The 19191-nt window shown below is 33.4% G+C and overlaps 3 protein-coding genes across 4 annotated transcripts; 2 read left to right on the top strand and 1 right to left on the bottom strand.

Moving 5' to 3' along the window:
- Window positions 1-377: 377 nt before the first annotated feature.
- Window positions 378-11178, top strand: LOC146901703 (tryptophan aminotransferase-related protein 2-like). Of its 2 annotated transcripts, none has more exons than XM_085735463.1 (6): window positions 378-497; window positions 789-1036; window positions 7669-7972; window positions 9464-9744; window positions 10247-10548; window positions 10924-11178. In XM_085735463.1, the coding sequence occupies exons 2-6, from the start codon at window positions 789-791 to the stop codon at window positions 11106-11108; spliced, it is 1320 nt and encodes a 439-aa protein (XP_085591589.1). In that variant the 5' UTR covers window positions 378-497; the 3' UTR covers window positions 11109-11178. The 2 variants fall into 2 exon arrangements, with proteins under 2 accessions (XP_085591589.1, XP_085591590.1); XM_085735464.1 differs by having other exon boundaries at window positions 427-615.
- Window positions 11179-13278: 2100 nt separating this feature from the next.
- On the bottom strand, window positions 13279-14187 carry LOC146901702 (oleosin H2-like). Its single transcript, XM_085737442.1, has one exon. The coding sequence runs from the start codon at window positions 14100-14102 to the stop codon at window positions 13524-13526; it is 579 nt and encodes a 192-aa protein (XP_085593568.1). The 5' UTR covers window positions 14103-14187; the 3' UTR covers window positions 13279-13523.
- Window positions 14188-16763: 2576 nt separating this feature from the next.
- LOC146901701 (uncharacterized) lies at window positions 16764-17191 on the top strand. Its single transcript, XM_085737075.1, has 2 exons — window positions 16764-16904; window positions 17018-17191. Exons 1-2 carry the CDS (start codon window positions 16764-16766, stop codon window positions 17189-17191), a joined length of 315 nt encoding a protein of 104 aa, XP_085593201.1.
- The last annotated feature ends 2000 nt before the right edge of the window (window positions 17192-19191 follow it).

Here is a 19191-nt window from a genome sequence, read left to right as displayed (position 1 = left end):
ATTCTATGGAGAAAATACTTCATAGTTAGAAGCTTATTTGATAAGTAAACAAAGTTTGACCAATAATTATCTTATATGAGATTTGAACTTAAATTTTCCTTAACGATTCTTCTTTTAAATAAAGTTCATTAATTTAAGTTAATTTTTTATCACTCAACTTTAATAAAACATTAAAAAAAGCTCTTTCATTAAAATAAAATTTTCTTTGTTCACTGCTACTTATGTCCATGGAAACCGAGATTGAGCCTTTTAGACTCAAATTCAGAGTTCCACCCTTTTTACTTATTTACTCCCTCCGGTCCTATTTATAAGAGAAATTTTGGTCAACAAAAGTTGATGTATCTGGTTAACAATTTGGTCCAGATCCATCAACTTTTGTTGACCCAATTTTCTCTTATAAATAGGACCGGAGGGAGTAGAAACCAAGTGGTTTTCTGAAACATGACAACCTTGCTGATTGAATTGATAATCTTCCAAGACGTTACCTCTGATAATAGGTATTAGAATATTCTTTCATTGCCCAAAATAATCATTTTAGTTTCAGAATTTCAGCAAGAGTGAACTGTGGTCTCTAACCTTTAAACACTCGTCACAAAAAGTGATTTTGATTACATGGTAAGCATTAAATTTTTTGCCACTGGTTTTGAAAATAACACTTTCAAACTTTGACCAAACTTCACCCTCTTCCACAGTTTCACTACACACACACACATATATATATATACACTATATACTATGATGTTTTTCTAATAAGGTTGTGTTCTGTTTTGGATTGCGTTGTTTTGTAGATGATGGCGAATTTTCCAGCTATGCTTTCTTTGAGGCACTTACTAGTTTTATCTATAGCTTTGAATGTTAGCTTGATTCTTAGAATGGTGTATGAAGAAGGTGATCAACAAGGAAGCAATACCAAAAACATGGAAGGGTATACTAGGATTGTTCAAAAATCACGTTTGGTTATGCCCTCTACAATTTCTTCCAACTCTACTCGTAAAGATCATTCTGAAGTCATGGATAAAATAATCAACTTAGACCAGTAAGTGCAAGTTACTATGATTAATTCTTTTAATTATTGTTTTCTTCATCATATGATCAATATCTGCATTAAAGGTTTCTTTTTATTAGTGAGGTGCTCTTTTTTGCTTAAGATTATTGGCACAACCTTTTTGAAATTATGATCTACACTTCCAAGTAAAGTTAACATTTAATCTTGTTCTTAACTTAATGGCCCTTATTGTGTATTTTAGGAGGTAATGGGGAAATAATTAGTTTTTTTTTTAGGACTTAATACCATATACTTTCCTACTAAATTAATGTAAACACTAGTAAATTCTATGATCAAAATTTTCATCTTGTTTGTTTACATTATTTTGCGAGGGAGAGAAAGAGAGAATTGCCATTTTTGTTTTATAGGGGGCCTGTGCTTACGTTGCTGGTTTCTGTGCTTTGCTTCCAGCTCTAGTTCCTGGGAGAGATAGGGACAACTCATAGTCTCTCACCTGAATTTTTATTTTTAACATTTCAGACACGATACAAGAAGAATTTTATTTTTTAAAAAAAGAAGAGTCCTTCATTCGTTAAATGGACAATTTGTTTTTTTATATTCTTAAGAGTCTAGCAACGAAATTTATCCACACTAGCTGCATAAAAGTGTAGAGAAGTTGAGAATTGTGAGTTCAAATATGCGATACAATGTATCAAATATTCAAGTAACCTTTTACCATATGAATCGTATTTACAAGACAAACACAAAAGATTTTTACTCGCTTTTGTTTATGATTCTCAAAGTCTTTTTGATTTTCCATTCATATTTGGATATGAATTTTAAACTTCACATATATGGTTCTTGCAAACTCTCATTTTGAAACATAAGAATCCACTTGCAAGCATGGTTAGAAGACCAAAATAACATGCAAAAAAGATAAAAGACCAAATATCATCTTTAATTAAGCAGTAATTTTGTTTAAAAATATTAATTTTAAATTGTGTCTTTTTATGATCTCATTCGTAGATCCCTCCAATAAGTGGAGCCTCCGTTATTTGAGAAATTAAAAATATTTTTGACCGATAAAAGAAAAGATATGAATAATGACTTCAATTATTAAAATTGGAAATTAAATGTATCAATATATTCATTAAATATAAATATATATTTTTATTTTAATAAAAATTATTAATATTCTATATTTTTTTTGTTAGTGTATTAATATTCTATATATTGCATGCATATGTTAACTTATTTTTTGACCAAAAAAAAAAAGTTTAGAAACTTTTAGAAACTTATTAATATTTCTAACAAAAAAAGTTTAATTTCAGTTTTTACTAGTTAAAAAAAATCCTTTATTAGTTGTATAAAACGGAGTGAGCAGTTTGCATGTTGGGACTTGTCCATTAGGGGGAATGGAGTAACTGCTAACCGAAGCATGCCAAACCATAGTGTTTAATGATGGTATTTTGTCATCTCTCTGTTCCCGAGTTGGAGGGTCGGAAATTTTGTTGGGGGATGTGATGAGAGTTAGAGATGAGAACATGGTCTTACTTTCAATCCCAAATCAAAATTATTTAAGGCTTATACATAAATAAATAAAAATTAAAAAAGAAAATAGTGAAATGATCATATTTTTTATATTTGTATGTTTAAATAATTTTTATTTGAAGTTATATTTGACAAGAGTATTTTAGTAAAAATATTTTTTACTTTCTCTTTCTTTTTTACACATTTTTTTTATTATGCTCGAAATTGTCACTTATTGTAAAACTAAGAAAGTATCCTAAAATAAATAGCAGAATTCATGATGTTGTGTGTGTTTGGTTCAGCTTTGAATATAATTGATTCTGACAGAATTGATTCTGATAGAATTGATTCTGACATAATTGATTCTGAGAGAATTGATTTATGTTTGGATACAATTATGTAGAATTGATTAAACAAACTGATTTATGATTGGATACAATTATGTAGAATTGCTTTTGAATGTATAATTACTAAAATAGACATAGCTAAAGGAGAATTGATAAAGAAGGAGAATTGATAAAGGGCAATAAAGAAAAATAATAGGTTGTAATAATAAAATATAAAATTTACTGTTTATAATTGATTCTAGAAAAACTAGAAGCTAGGATTTGTAGCTTCATGGAGAATTGCTTTTGGAGGATAAAAGCAATTCTGAAAAGCCAAACCAAACATGTTGCTTTTGGCTAGAATTGCTTTTGGCACTGTTTATAATTGCTTTTGGCAAGCCAAAAGCTGAACCAAACAGGCTCGTTGTTTTATCAAGCACTAGACACTACTAGGCATGGCAACAAAACCCATACCCGTGGTTATCCGCCCGAACCAAACCCAATTTGACGGGTTTTCCCCGTTTTGACTGGGTTTGGGTATGAGTATGAGTTTTCCCCGATTTCAAAAAACGGGTATGGGACGGGTATATAGGTACCCACCCCGAACCCATACCCAAACTAGTCCCAAATGTAAAAAAAATATTTTATGTTGATATGTCATGTTATTTTTTTTGATAATTGTCATGTTAATAAAACTACCATTGATATTTAAAGGATCAACTAAATCATTTCGTCTAACAAATTTTAAAGTGATCGTATTGTTTGATAATGTATTACAACGTTGCTCTTGGGGATGCAAAAAAAAATATTCAATGCGGGGACGGGGATGAGTCGGGAATACCCGAACCCGTCGGGGACGGGGATGAGATTCAATTTCTCATCCCCGTTGGGTATGGGTAGGGTAACGGGTAAGTATATGAGAATCGGATATGGGGACGGGAATGTAAAACCCGTCCCCACCCCGCCCCATTGCCATGCCTAGACACTACTGCTATAAACTAATGCTAGCTTAGCTTGTTTTGTCTATAGAGGTAATTGGTAAAGTGCAGCACCATAGACGGTTATTATTGAATGAAATGAAATGCATTGAATCCTTTATTCTCAAAAAAGAAAGAAAGACTATCAACAATATTTTTCAATAGGATCTTGTTAAGATATGCCTTACATGTTAATGATAGCACAAATAACAAGTAATTATAGAGAAAAATCAATATTTTTTGGGAAATAAATTGACATAATTTTTATATTTAGTAATTTTTATTTTTGGTATACGAACTTGTATTTTTAGGACACAACATATGTTAGCATTTCTCATTTTCAATATTATAAAAAATGTTACAATATTACTTACAATTGGTTGATTTGAGGAGGATTAGAAACACTACATTTTTAAAATTCACTATTTTATTGAATAAAATCAATGTTGACGTTACAATTTAAAAGTAGTCTTTTGTAAAGTAATGACACCCATGTTGATTTCATCACTTAAGATACTAAAATAGTAAATATTGACAAGAGAGTGTTTTTAATTATGTGCTTAATTTATGCACACAAAATTTAAACTATGTATTAACGTAATTGTTATGTTCCCTAAAATAGTAATAAAAATGTAACCGTTGACTTAAAACACTTAAAATTAAAGAAAATATTTGATAGATGCTCATACATCTTTTTCACATGTGGTAGAAATAGAGAAAATAATGTATTTAAAAGAAAGAGATATGAGAGAATGAAATATTGAAAACTAAAGATAAATACTCCATCTGTTTCTATATCTAAACACCCTTTTATTAGATGTAAATGGTGCTTACATATAGGAAGGAAGGGAGTATCATTGTTCAAAAATCAATGTGTTTTTGGAGCACAATGCATAGTATAAAGCAACAATAGTACTAGTAGCATTCTTGGAAGAATACCTAATACAGCGAGGGCCATGCGCCTGATGCACATACAGAATCAAAGGCTTAGCCTTCCCATGACCAAAAGACTATTATGAGTGAAGTGAAAGTGCTCCTTGGGTTTTGAAGAGAGATATTCTCTCCGTTTTAAAATGAGTGTCGTTTTAGCCGAAAAACTTTGTTTCAAAATGAATGTCACTTTCAGTTTCCAATGCAATAATAACTTTTTCTTCTTCAATTGTACCCTCCAATTAATACTCTGCACACTACTTCTAAAGTGTTACTTTTAAAACTAACCAATAGTTAATAAAGATAATTTGGTAAAATAACAATTCTCTTTCTTTTAATCATTGCATTTCTTAATATGTGTGTAAACATCTAAAACGACACTCGTTTTGAAACGGAGGGAGCAGTATTCTTTAAAATATTTGGCCGCCCCAACGAGTCTCAAATGTGGCAGTATATATTTATATTTGTAGTTTGAGTTTTGCTAACCGATGCTCTTAAAAAATTTATTAGTAAACACTTTGTTTTAAAAATATAATTTTTTACTTTTATCTTACCAATAATTACATCATTTTTTTATACAAATTTACTTATTTTAATACTGTAATCAATATTATAATGACACTCGTTAACCTTCTCTTTATACTTTTACATATACTTGTAACATGTGTTTTTTCCTGTTAAATAAAAAAAAAGACTTCTATAGTGGAACTGGAAAATATCTGTTGTAGTTCCCTGTTTCCTTCCATGTGTGTCATAGTATATACATCGTGGGCCCTCTATAAATTGAAGTCCAAGTCTATCGTTTCTGTCTCTCTCCCTAAGGGTGTGTTTGGATCACCAAAGAAAGTAAGAGGAAAGATTGTAAGAGGAAAGATTGTTAAAGGAAAGAAAGTATGAGGAAAGTGAATGGAAAGTGAGATGATTTGTTAGGTTGTTTGGTATGAATGAAAGTGATAAGAAAGTGAGTGGAAAGAAAGATTTATATTTTTCAAATGACATAAATGCCCTTATATTGAAATAGAATAGACAGTTATAAAAAAATGGAATAAAAATGGAGATATAAAAAAAAAAAAAGGTGACGGTCTGAGAAACAAATTAAAATAGAACAATGGTAGAACAATGGTGTCATGCCTTACGATGACGTCAGAAGCAATTTATTGATGAAAATGCATGTGTGGTAAAGTAGAAATATACTTCAAAAAGTGTGGGTTGTATTGTCAATATATCAATTTGATGCTCCTTCCGTGTGCTTTCTTCGCATGATAGGGGAGAAGGTTTTCCAACGTGGGACCCACACAAATAACACTATCTTTCCACTCTGACAGACCATCCAAACTGTGGAAAGAATACTTATCAGTAAACTTTCTTTCCTTGCTGCTTTCTGTCCATACCCTTTCCTTAGAACCAAACAAACCCTAAAGCATTAGCATGGTATAGGTCGGATTCCACTTCTGCACCATTAAGGTACCAATGATATATATCATTGGCCAATTAGTGAGCGCCACTTACCAATGTTACTTTATAAATGTTTTATTTGATATATTTTTTAAAGATGTGTCATATGACACATTCTAATTGAACAATGGTATATACCATTATAATACAAAAGTGCTATCCGGGATAGGTCTGCCCATTGAATTGATGATGTAAAATTCAACAATCATATCTAATAATTTTTGGCTGATATACATGGACTCTCTAGGTTTTCTATTCCCTTTCAATTTTCAATACCTTGCCCACTACGCACCATGCAGTCCTTCATTACTGCAGTCCTTCCTTCATTACTCCTCCTTCATTTTCTTACCTGCCCCACTGTGATTTCACTGTTCTTGCAATCTACCCTACTCAAGATTGCTCAGGATAGCACCATGTTGTTTCAGAATTTTGATCTCAGTTAGATCATGCTTGCCCTACATCTACTTATGGGTCGATTATATTATTCTTGACACTGTCACACTTTACAGTGCGAAGTTAAACAGATACACCACGTTATATGCTACCTCTGGTCCAAACTTTATTAAAAAGTAAAAATAATAATACAAAATGATAAATATATAAAGGGTAGTGTTAACTTGTACCCTTAGGGCACATGAAACCTAAAAGAAGAAATATTTTATAAAATTTTGTGCATTCAACTCATTAAAAAGTTAAAGATTAGATGTAATGCACACATTCCAATAAGTTATTTATATATTTGTTTCATTAACTTGGTCTTAAGGGCACAAGTTAACATTTTCCGTATATAAATTATATTTAAAAGTTGCTAGTACCTCTACTTTTATTTATGATAGATCTTTTCTTTTTAACCCGCCAACTTTTAGAAAAAATGAGCTCAGTGATTTGAGGTCAACTGAGATATGAGTAAAAAATAGTTAGAGATTGTTCCAATCATAAATCAAAGTTGGTTATTCTTAACCATTTTAGAGTTATCCTATGTTTGGTGGTGCGTGCTATTTCCATATCAAGCCAAAATCACAGCAGGAACTCACGTTTGTAGTGAAGCTACATATAATAGCTTTTTCAAATCACCGCAATTTTTGCCTTGGGACGCGAGAAAACTTGTTCCACCGCACATCCAAACAAGCATTAATTGATGCTCATTCTAGAGTAGAATTCACCTGGGTTCCAACACTTTACGTGAAGTTATTTTTAAAACGGTGGAACTCACATGAATTTTATTAAGTAAAAGTAAGTGTTCAAAATATAGAGCGAGTGTTGGTGAAGTGACAGTGTGACACATCATATAAGTATACTTTTCTTTTCCAATCATGAAATTAAATTTTTAAATAAGAGTTTTGTTGGAAATAATTAATGATATTGATGAAGTTCACTACAATTCTGACATTGAGTTGAATATGAAACTGTACCTGAAATAAAATTGACTTTGAAAGCTAATAATAATAAATTAATAATTTTGCAGTGGCGACCCAACAATGTACGAACGTTATTGGCGACAAATGGGAGACAAGACCACAATAATAATACCAGGATGGCAATCTATGAGTTATTTTTCTGATCCAACAAGCATTTGTTGGTTTCTTGAGCCAGAATTTTCTAAGGAAGTAGTGAGGTTACATAATGTGGTTGGAAATGCAGTAACACAAGGTCGACACGTTGTTGTTGGAACAGGTTCATCTCAGTTGATTCTTGCTGCTCTTTATGCTCTCTCTTCCCCTCATTCTACTGAACCTATCAGCGTTGTATCTGCCGTACCTTATTACTCGGTGAGTGAGTCATTCATGTGCCATTATTCCATAATGTCATTCTACATTTATTAGTTTACCAAAATATGCAACTATGCTATTATTATGTCAATATTAAACTTTGAACTTGCTTCGCTTTGGAATCCTGTCATGTGCTCATTAACCAAAAGTAGTAAATTTTAATGAATAAAAGGCAAAAGCATGCAGTTGGGGATTGATTGTTTGAGAGAACTTTTGTAATTGTTTGGTTTTAAAGGAGTTAAATTTGTATGAAATATGACATGAAAATATGTTTGTAAATGGTAGATGGTTGTCGCCCAATTTCGTAGGATTGAGTCGGATACAACCTAAATTCTAATATGATATTAAAATCTGTTGAACGATCCACCAAGTCACTCGAGTCACACTTTAGATGTCAAGTGTTGGATGTGTAAAGAGTCTTACATTTGATGAGATATGAACCGAAAGCATGTTTATAAATGGTGGGTGGTCCACATTGGATGGCCCAAAAATGTGTGTATAAATGATGGGTGGTCCTCGCCTTACAATTTTGTAGGGTTGAATAAGGGGCCATGTACAAACAAAATGTTCTTACACCATGCACAAGTAGCTTTTTCATCATCGGATCAATAAGTCATATCATGTCTCATTTAATTAAATGGTGGAATTTATTGATCAAATGATGAAAACTAGTTTGTGTTTGATGCAAGACTTGTCTCACGTGCACTATAAAATTGACCCAAATTCTAAAAGAATTTTTGCATGTGTTGGTTACCGAATCTGCCTCCTCTTTGGCTCTTATAGTTGTCTGTCTTCATCAATGTCTTCCTCTCTTTCACATACCCTCGCATGCCTGCAACCGATCACATGAAACAGTCACATGTTCTCAGTTGAAAAATATCCTAAAGTTTAGCTTTCATACTGTCCATGATTTTGAACCCAAACTACATGGTCATTATGATTTATGTCTATTCATTATTAAAAAATGAAAGAAAAAAGGTCACCATGCTTCATTTTTCAGAAAGGAATCAGCAATACATCAGTGGCAAATTTAAGTGTATTTAAGATATGGACAGCATAAAAGGTGTTTAATATCTTTTATTAATATAATTGGGGAGAATATTATGATGATTGATCATTACTGTAATTTAAAACTAATCTTTCTGGTAGCCCATATGCCCCTGATTTTGTAATGATATTGGGGAAGATAATTTAGATTTTCCTAATAAATTTTTCTAAAAAAATTTAAATGAATATAATCTTTTATATTTATTAATGCTTCTAAAATTGTAGTGTTGGGATAATCATTAGGAAGATGTAGCATAACTCTAGGATCTGTGTCTTCAACTTAAAATATAATTTTATCTATGTAGCATGGACACTTCAAATAAAGATGTGTAACACGTGTCAATGTTGTATCGTGTATGTGTGTGTGCTTCATATAATTTTATTACTGGTTTTTGGTTTGATCAGTTGATGGTTGTAACATGGAATTGGTGAATTTACTTGCAGTCCTATCCATCAATGACAGATTTCCAGAAATCAGGACTTTACAAATGGGCTGGAGATGCAGAGAGTTTTAACAAAGATGGTCCTTACATTGAGCTTGTTACTTCTCCTAATAACCCTGATGGATATACAAGGAAATCAGTAGTGAACCGAAACCAAGGACTATTAATCCATGACCTTGCCTATTATTGGCCACAATACACTCCAATATCGTTTGCTTCAGATTATGATCTTACTCTTTTCACTGTCTCAAAAAGCACTGGTCATGCTGGAACGCGCATAGGGTAAGCTCATAATACTACTTGGTCACACTCAATTATGTATGTGGAGTGGTTTTTGGTAAATTAAGTTCACAGTTAATTGGTTAATAGCATAAAAATAAGATATGGATAACCACTTTCGGAATTGATTAAGATGGAGGATGGAAATCGGGGTGAGGTCACATTTCGAGATGCCCAATTCTGGGAATGAGGGGTACGTGTTAAGAGTCTCACATTGAATGAGATAAACCTGAAAATAACTTTGTAAGCCGAGGCGGTCTTCACCTTACTAACCGATTTTGTAATTTTTGTGTTAGACCCAATCAAAATTCTAAGAATAACCCTGTCTTAGGAAAATGAAAATCAGTCATGAATTGTACCAGTCCAATATAACTTACACACAATTTTTGTCATGAGTCATCTATTCAACAAATGACACATGATTCGAAATAGTGCTAAGCATTTTATCAAAAAACTCAAACTTAATAGATCAGATATATGAATTTCTTATGGTTTTCACATGCAGGTGGGCTCTTGTCAAAGATCCTGAGGTAGCAAAGAAAATGACTAAGTTCATAGAGCTAAATACAATTGGAGTCTCAAAGGATTCTCAACTCAGAGCTGCCAAGGTTTTGAAAGCAGTGTCTGACAGCTGCGAAGAAGATTCTCAAGGGGGAGAAGAATCATTTTTCAAGTACAGCTACAAGGCCCTGGAGCAAAGGTGGGAGCTACTGAGAGCAGCAGTTGGTAGCGGTGAATTATTCAGTTTGCCTGAATTTTCTTCTGCATTCTGCAACTTTCTCAATCAAGAGTCGGAGACTCAACCAGGTAAACAAATGATTAACAAATTTAAGTACAAACACATATTTTAAAATGGTATCAGAGTCTATCCAAGAATCATTTGGTCATCTGCTATCAGGTCACAATTGATGGTCGAGATTTTTAATTTTAATAGTGTCTGTCTAATCTAAGTTGTCCTATCTTAAATCATTAATGACGGAGATTGATTACATCGTGTAACTGCATGGTATTATTGAAGCAGAGAATCCAGACTATTATTATCGGGGAAATTAATAACTTTAATGCATGTTTGCAAGTAGATTTTTATGTCTAGATATGAATTCTTAGTAATTTAATGCATGTGTGCAAGTAGATTTTCATTTCTAGATATGAATTCATACAATCTTTTGTAATTCCTTGCAGCTTTTGCTTGGTTAAAGTGTGAAGGGGATATAGAGGACTGTGACAGTTTCCTTCGAGGACACAAGATTTTGACTAGAAGTGGTAAACAATTTGGGGCAAGCCCAAAATATGTAAGAATCAGCATGTTGGATACAGATGAACATTTTATGCAGTTAATAGATAGGTTAACAACCATACAGAAGTGAAAATGGAAATTTGTTATTGACAATGACATGTATTTATAACAATAAATAAACAATGATAGTTCGGATATAATACTCATGTGTGTGCAGTAAAAGGTAGTAACGTGATTATGCTTATCCATATATGCATAAATAGAAGGCTCTCCATTTTACCACAATTTCAGCAATATGTAAATGGCCTTCAAACCAACACAAATTTATGGGTAGATAGTAGATACATGCTGGAAAATGGAATTAGGCAGCCTCGTGTAAAAGATTAATTAGCTTAAATAGATTCGGTATGTTCAAAGAAAAATCATTCTATCCATCTCTCTAAATAAAAATGGCTAATAAGTCCATGAAAAAAAAAACTCTAGTAACCCTTTTCGGCTAACTTTAGTACTTCTGAAGTTTTGTAGCATTCCAGGTTTGAGGGATTGACTTGTTGAGGAAGGTTTCAGGGATGTAGGTTTCTGTTCTCGTCTTTTGACTTACATTAGCTTTGTATAGAAAGAGATCTTCAACTTCAAACTCACTAGAAATAACCTTCTTGTTGTACCTCGCCACGGTCCTACTTAACTACGACTTCACTAAGGGAGGTCTAATCTCTCATTTCCTCGAGAAGGTCGAGCTTTTCTCTTAGGTGTTGGATATTTTTTCCATTTGGGAAGTTCTCAAGCATATGATCTGAAGTAGACCTAGATCAATGATAAGAGTTGATGGTGCACGACGTTGATTGAGCCCATCGAAGAGAGAAGTACATGCAAACACTCAATTATAGCTTCTGAATAAGATGAGTCAGAGGATTTTATTATAAAGTGTGTACAATGTACATCTTTCTCCCAATGCAAATGATTGTTTACTTTTTTGAAGGGACTTGTGATTATTTGTTGATGAGGTCATATCATCAGTATTTCAGCATCTAATCTCCGTCTTGGTACTACGTTTTTATGGTGAAGCCTAATGAGCATTTGGGGTTAGGCCCAATCAAAACAGAAAAATTTGAAGTTGGTTTGGATATCCAACCACGTGGTTCGAAACCAAACATCTCATCATGTTCAAAATATACGCGGATACAAGAGCTCCGGGGCAACATTCGTGCTCTGGAATCAAGGAGGAGGGCTCTCACCCGAGAGCGCGAATCAAACCCCGCCCTAAGATAAGGAAGTGACATTTCGATTGGGCACACCAAAATCCAACATCTCATCAGTTTCAAAATATACAGTGTCGATACATTGTATTCCGCACACCAAAAAACTCATTACTTTGAGAATCGAGGTCGTCAAAGGTAGTCCATATACAACACACACTTCATTCAATGAGACTTTTTATTTTTTTAAATTTTTATAAAAGACACAATTGTAAAGGGTTACTCAAGTTCAAAAGTTTAAAAAACAAGTGGGAACATTAGCTCTAGAAGGAGGAACATTGGCTCTAGAAGGAGGGGGATAAGCTACTTGACCTTCAGCCCCTTAAATTTGACTAGGGGGCCATACACTCGGATTGCTTGAGAATCAAAGCTAAGTGTTGTTTTAAACAAGACACCTTCTTTTTTCACCCTATCAAATTTCTCGCGCATCCTATGCAATTTGAATCATAAAATCCGAACGGCATAAACACCCTATAAAATTATCTAAAACACGTTAAAATATTTCGGATGGAAAAAGTAACTCTTTTAAGGTACGTTTGGATTGAGGGTTTAGAAGGGAAAGAGGTGTGATAGTTTCCTTTTCTTTTTTAAATGAAATACTATATAACATGCTTTTCTAAAATAAATAAAATGTGATTTAGTATATATGATCGTTTGTAGTGTTATTATTTTAGTTTTTAAAAAATAATAATTCATAATGTTCATAATTACGAAACGAAAAATAAACTTTCCCTCTCTTTCCCTCCGAAACCCTCCATCCAAACACAACCTTAAATGCACCTTCTTTTCCCACCCTATTGAGTTTCTCGTTCGTCTTATGCAATTTAGATTATAAAATTTGAACGGCATAAACACCCTATAAAATCCTCTAAAACATATTAAAACATTTTAGATTTTACAATACGAAAATGATACTTGAGAAAGTCATAGGATATGAAAAGTAACTCGCTTCAAAAGGCACCTTTTCTTCCCTTCTATTAAGTTTCTCGCACATCCTATACATTTCGGAACACTTGTGTTTCTTGAGAAGACGCCTCTTGAAAATTGATTCATAAATTTTTTGTGACAAGAGGAATTTATTCATATATAGATGCCAAAACATAAACCATTCTTACAAAGTACTAGTACATACATATTTAAACACTAACAATAACAAAACATACAACTAATTTTTTTTTTCTCTCTAAAAACACACACTACTCTACGAGATAAACATGCGTCAGGAAACAGAGAAAATAGTGACTCCTCATACGTCATGGTAAAACTCTTATTCACTCAACGAACTACACTCATGAAGATTTTTTCACGTTTTGTTTCTTCGTTTTTCCTACTTCACGTTGATCATTTTGGGCCTCCTCTTGAACCGTATCTTTGGCCACGCTTTCAACACGATCACGAGCTTCCTCAGTTATCTGGGCCTCATTGCCCAAAGTCTCATCCACATCCAAACGTGGCGGTGGCTTTGCAACTGCATGATGATGTTTAACGTTAACCTTCTCCAGAAACCGTGAACGACGGAGATATGATGCTACCCAAGCAAAGGAAGACAGCGAAGTAACACCAAAAGCTCCGGATGTCAAGAATCCGGCGATGGCCAAACCAATGACAACGGCCGCAGCTAACAACACAGGGCTGAAGAAAATGAACAGAGGGGTGGTGACAGCGAGGCCGACAACGGTGGCGGTGAGTGTGAGACCAGAAAGAATGAGAAGAGTTGCTCCAAAAGGTACAAGAGTAGCTAGCACTATGAGTTGTGAAGTAGAAGGATGAATTACCTTCCTTGTTCTTGTTTGGGTGAATGTTATGGGTTGTTGTTGCTGCTGCTGCTGGTAACTGTAGTAAGAGTCATCCCTGAGAGTTTCAGCCATTGAATTAGGGAAATGAAAAAGGTATAACCTTAGACTCTTGGTTTGGTTCAGTTCTGTTCACAAGGGTTTTTGTGACATAGTAATGAGAAAAATGTGAGAATTTAATTTAATTAAGGAGGTAGGAGGTGATGACACATGGATATGAGAGTGAACACTTGGTTAAAGAAGAGGGTGAGTGTTGCATGTGAAGAAATAGATGTCGTTTGATTGTGTGGAAATGTGTTTGAATTTTACTGTGAGCTTCAGTGAATGGGGTTGTGCTGGTTGTTTCAACGGTGCATATTCAGGAGAGTGTGCTGTGTTGTCTGTCTTATTTAGCTTCGTGTTTTGAACCCTGTTTCTCATCCATGTCAAATTAGACTAACCTAAAGTAAATTTTCATCAGAAAACCATTAAAAACACCTCAACTTACTTATTGAATGAATTGATGACTTAATGCATGTTGGAATTAAAAAATACTAGAATATATTATGGTGACGTTGTAACTTTGTTCAAGTTTTAAAACATAGAAGTGATTTTCAAACAGATACAAATTTCTAATGAGTAGAGGTAGTGATAAACTCTTAATTATTATTTTCCTTCAAAAAACTTTTAATGAGTTTCACACTACATACACATAGTTATTTTTATTGGGGTAGCCTTTTTTTTATTATAAAAGTTGTGAAGTTATTTCCCTAAAAAAAAATTGTGAAGTTATTGTAATTTATTTAGTGTATATTCATATTATTTAATGTGATTTTTTTTTGAAATAGAGTCTTAATGTGAATTATTTGTTTGCATAAAATATATTGAAGAGTTCTGTTAGTACAATTTAGAATAGATGGTAAATTGATACATAAATATTTAATTTGGGGTGCATGTTTGAACCCGCGCCATTTTAGCGGAAAACTTTTCAAAGGATTAAATTGTACATTTATGTGTTGATTCTGAAAAAGGATAGTCAACAATCCTTGTTGAACTTCAAACCTATTTCTTTAGTTGTTTGTATACACAAGGTGTTCTTAACATTGTTGGCCGATAGGTTAAAAGATAATATTAATCAAGTTATAGATGAGACACCGCCTTCATCAAAGGCAAACAAATCGTGTACGGTGTTTTAGTTGCAAATGAATTGGTGGATGAAAAATAAAATAATGATCTTATTAACGTTCAAGATGATTATGGGAAAACATAAGACTTAGTGGAGTGGGGTTACCTTTGATTCAGTTTTGGTAAGAATGAAATTTCCGACGATATGGAGGTGATATTTGAATGTTTGAGTTAGCGACTACATCAATCAATGTTTTTTTTTTTTTTTAGGGATACATCAATCATTGTTAGTAAATAGAGATCATACAATCCCCGTAAGTATAGCTCAGTTGGTCGGCCGTACACATGAGTTCACTATAGGTAGAAGCCGTCACTAATATACCCTTTATCTCCCTTTTTTTTTTATCACCTAAAGTGCTAAATTGCAAGATGGGTAAAACTTGGTTCAAGTATTTGAGTTTCTTATTGGTGATAATCCTCTTTGTTTGACTTTTTTTTAACCTTGGTATTTAAAAAATATAAATTTGTTTTTCCTCTTGGAAGAACTAAAATTTATGTATTTGAGTTGTCAATTTTTTATTTTATCTATGTGACGCTCACTTGTTCTCTGTAAAGCTTCTTTGTTTGATGTGGTATATTTTCTTTATTTCTTTAAAGAAGCTCTATTTAATTGAGTCTATATTTAATTTTAAGAAATATTAACGAGTGCCTTCGTAACACTTTTTAAAGACGTTTAATATTAAGTATTTATAAAAATACGTGTATTCAATGCATTTAAATTTGAGTTCGTAATATTTGATTTTTTAAAGAAATAATTTTTAAATTTGAGATCATTAAATAGTATCATTAGAGCATTCGTTAACAAGACACATAACTTTTGTCCAACCAAAAAAAAAACAAGACACATAACTTTTTTTTTTATGGGATGGTAGAGAGAGAGAGAGTTGTGGTTTAAAATTTTAGAATATAAAATATTGTTTGGAAATCAAAATAGGTGTGTGCGCAGTGGGATATTAAAGATTCGATGTTGTGGAGGATGTTTTTGGAATTGTGAGTGGGGAAAGCGTAAGCTTTGGTAGTTAATTTTTAGAGCTTCTTTTAAAGATGGTTGGAAATAATCATAATACATCTGTTTTGGTTTGATCCTTCATTGACGGAGGTGTAGAAAATCTCTTTTGGTTTAATCGATTACATTTTCTTAAGATATTGCATTTGCTCTATTCATTATATGTGCTTTTTTACGTCTGAATTTGAAATTCAGATATGTAAAAATCATGAAAAAGCATATAGCTACGGACTACAGTTCAACCGTGACTAAATTCATCATGACTAATATTTTTCCATTTCTAAATGAGAGAAAAACATGTTCTGATTGAAAAATACACTTCAGATTTTAAATCGGAACAAATTTATTTATTGAAAACAAACGAGGGGCGTACGAGAACGGTGAGAGGTGGAAAAAGAATTTCACTAAAAGTTATAATGCAAGAAACATAGAGGCCTTGGCTAAAACTAAATGTCTCTTCCAACACATGGCGATCCCAACATAGTTGGAAGAATATAATAAGACAATTGCTTTTCTCATGGGAACAATTGTTTAAAAATACATTGAAAAGACTCATTTACCCCAACATGGGGCATTCTAGTGTGAACATATACTGGTTGTCACTTGACTGTATGGAGGTTGATGATGTCGTCTGGAAGTCGTACAAAGACCATATAGGGAGGTCCATCGATTTGAGGAGATCTCTTATTATTCTTGATGGGTGTTCTGTAGAAAGTGGATGATGTACCCTCACTTGCCTAAGTGAGTTAAAAGGCAGTACGGGTTTGTGCAGAACATCCCTAGACCTTCAACATATGTGCATGTTATTCATCCTTACCAGGTTGTACATGCTTTCCTATACTATCGTGTGCATGTCATTCCACAAGATCAGTTGGGTGAGGTGGCTGATTCTACATGGCAATACACATCAGGATATGTGGTTTGGTATGCCCGGATGTCTCATCCAAAGATTCTGCCTCCTATTGATGGGTCTCATCCTAGGCCAGTGAATTAGGAGCAGATTATTGCGCAGGAGCATGCCATAGATATGCATGATTCGTTGGAGATCATCAGAGCCACCGATGCCATTGTATATGCCGAGTTGGCTGACGAGACTTTGACGAGGGAGAAGTTGTGGGAGGCCTAAAGGCTAATTAGGAGTATGAATAAGGTCTTCTTTTTAGCTCTGATTTTATCTATTGGGTTGCAGTAATGAATAAGGTCTTGTTTTATGTTTATTGGTCAACTATATGTATTATGTATGTGGGAAATATTGACAACTTTAAGAGATTTACTGATATTTATGTGTTTGTAACATGATTGAGTTCTAATGTATGTTGTGGTCAGTGCTCAAAATTGTTTTATTTTGTAATTTATTTTACGAGTTTATGCATGTATATCAAGATCGCCAAATCTACTAAAGATGTTTGTTTATTATTGTTCATTGTGCTAGTTGTTTTAATTTCCCCAATAAATTATCAAATCTGGAGCTTGTTATAGTTTCATAAAGGTGATATTACACACGTTTACCCAAAAAGTTTTCATCTTCGTCTGTTTGATTCTTAAATTAAAGGCAACAAAAAATAAGATTTTGTTTCTTATTTTGTTAGCAAGTGAAGATATTGATGTCCTGAATCACGTCTCTTTTCACCTACATCCATAAATAAATTGTGTTGGACAGTGATAATATAGATTTTCCGGCGCGGATTCAGTGCTGTGTATTCCAATAGTCACAAGCATTTTGAAGAGTACTGAATCAAGCTCCTTTACTCGGCTTTTGAGTTGCTCATCTTTTAAATCTAGCCCATTCGCTCGCCCTTCTAATTGACTATCCTTTAATTCCAGATCCTTCATTTGGCTAAATTTTGGATAGCCGAATGAAGGATCTTGAATTAAAAGAAAGGATATTTGAAGGACGAGCGAATGTGCTAAATTTAAAAGAGGATTCAATATTGGTAATATCTACTCTCTTTATCTTAGTGCCGAGTAAAACAAACATTTTGGATAGTTCTCATGCGAGCTTTGATCTAATATCTCTTACTAAGAGTTTGGTAATGTTGCAATCACTTTTTTTTTTTGTAATGGAAACTAGTAACCAAAAGGATATATGCACATATCCTTTTACTCTGTTTACAAGATTACAAATAAATTTTTATACATATATTTTGCCATTCTATAAATTGGTTTTCTGTGGTTATTTTGATATGTACAAGATGTTCGACCTCATTAAAGTGTGCTCTTGGAGTTGGTTTGCTGTGTTGAAATTTATTCTAAACCCACACCGCACACTTTACTTATTAAAGCCTTTTTAGTTGTAGAGAATTGTAGATTCCTATGGCATTTTGACGGAGGATGAAATTGAAGGCCTTTCAGATATCTTATATGTTGTTTACCAATTACTAAAACAATGGTAGATTCCTATAATAGGGTACAGATCCTCTCCATTTGGTGAGGAAATGGCCATCTCAATTTCCTTTAATAAAAACTGGACACGTGGATAAGTTGAAATTAATGGTTCTGATTCATTACAAAACAAAACATAGAAATTAGAAAGCCATGTCCTTTCTCTCTCTCTCTCTCTCTCTCTCTCTCTCTCTCTCTCTCTCTCTCTCTCTCTCTCTCTCTCTCATTCGGAGTTCAGCCTTCCACACCACTGCATCGCCTTGTTGTGCTTGTCGTGGCCAACCACACCTTCTCATTCCGCTTCGACACCGCCAGTCTTGTTTATGAAATTGCCGTCGATGCGCGCCAACTCGTCGTCGTTGTGTCGTCCTGTCTTGGTGACACCGTCAGAGGGCTCTTCTTCTTGAGTTGTATCTGATCGGTATCATCATTGATTCTGTTTATTTTCCATTGGTGGTCAACCCATGCCAATTCATATTGATTAAATTGGTTATGATTTATGAGTAATTAACCATAAGGTTATGCGACTGTATCTATGGACAATAATTAAAAGAAAATTTGCAATTAACAATCACACAATATTAAGAATGAATCGAATCGCATGTTAGGTGG

Source organism: Medicago sativa, chromosome 8 (genome assembly GCF_051527215.1).
Source record: "Medicago sativa cultivar Bolivia chromosome 8, Bolivia_mono, whole genome shotgun sequence".
Lineage (NCBI taxonomy): Eukaryota > Viridiplantae > Streptophyta > Magnoliopsida > Fabales > Fabaceae > Medicago > Medicago sativa.
Note: the sequence above shows the minus strand (reverse complement) of the source record. Positions and strands in the feature narration are given on the sequence as shown.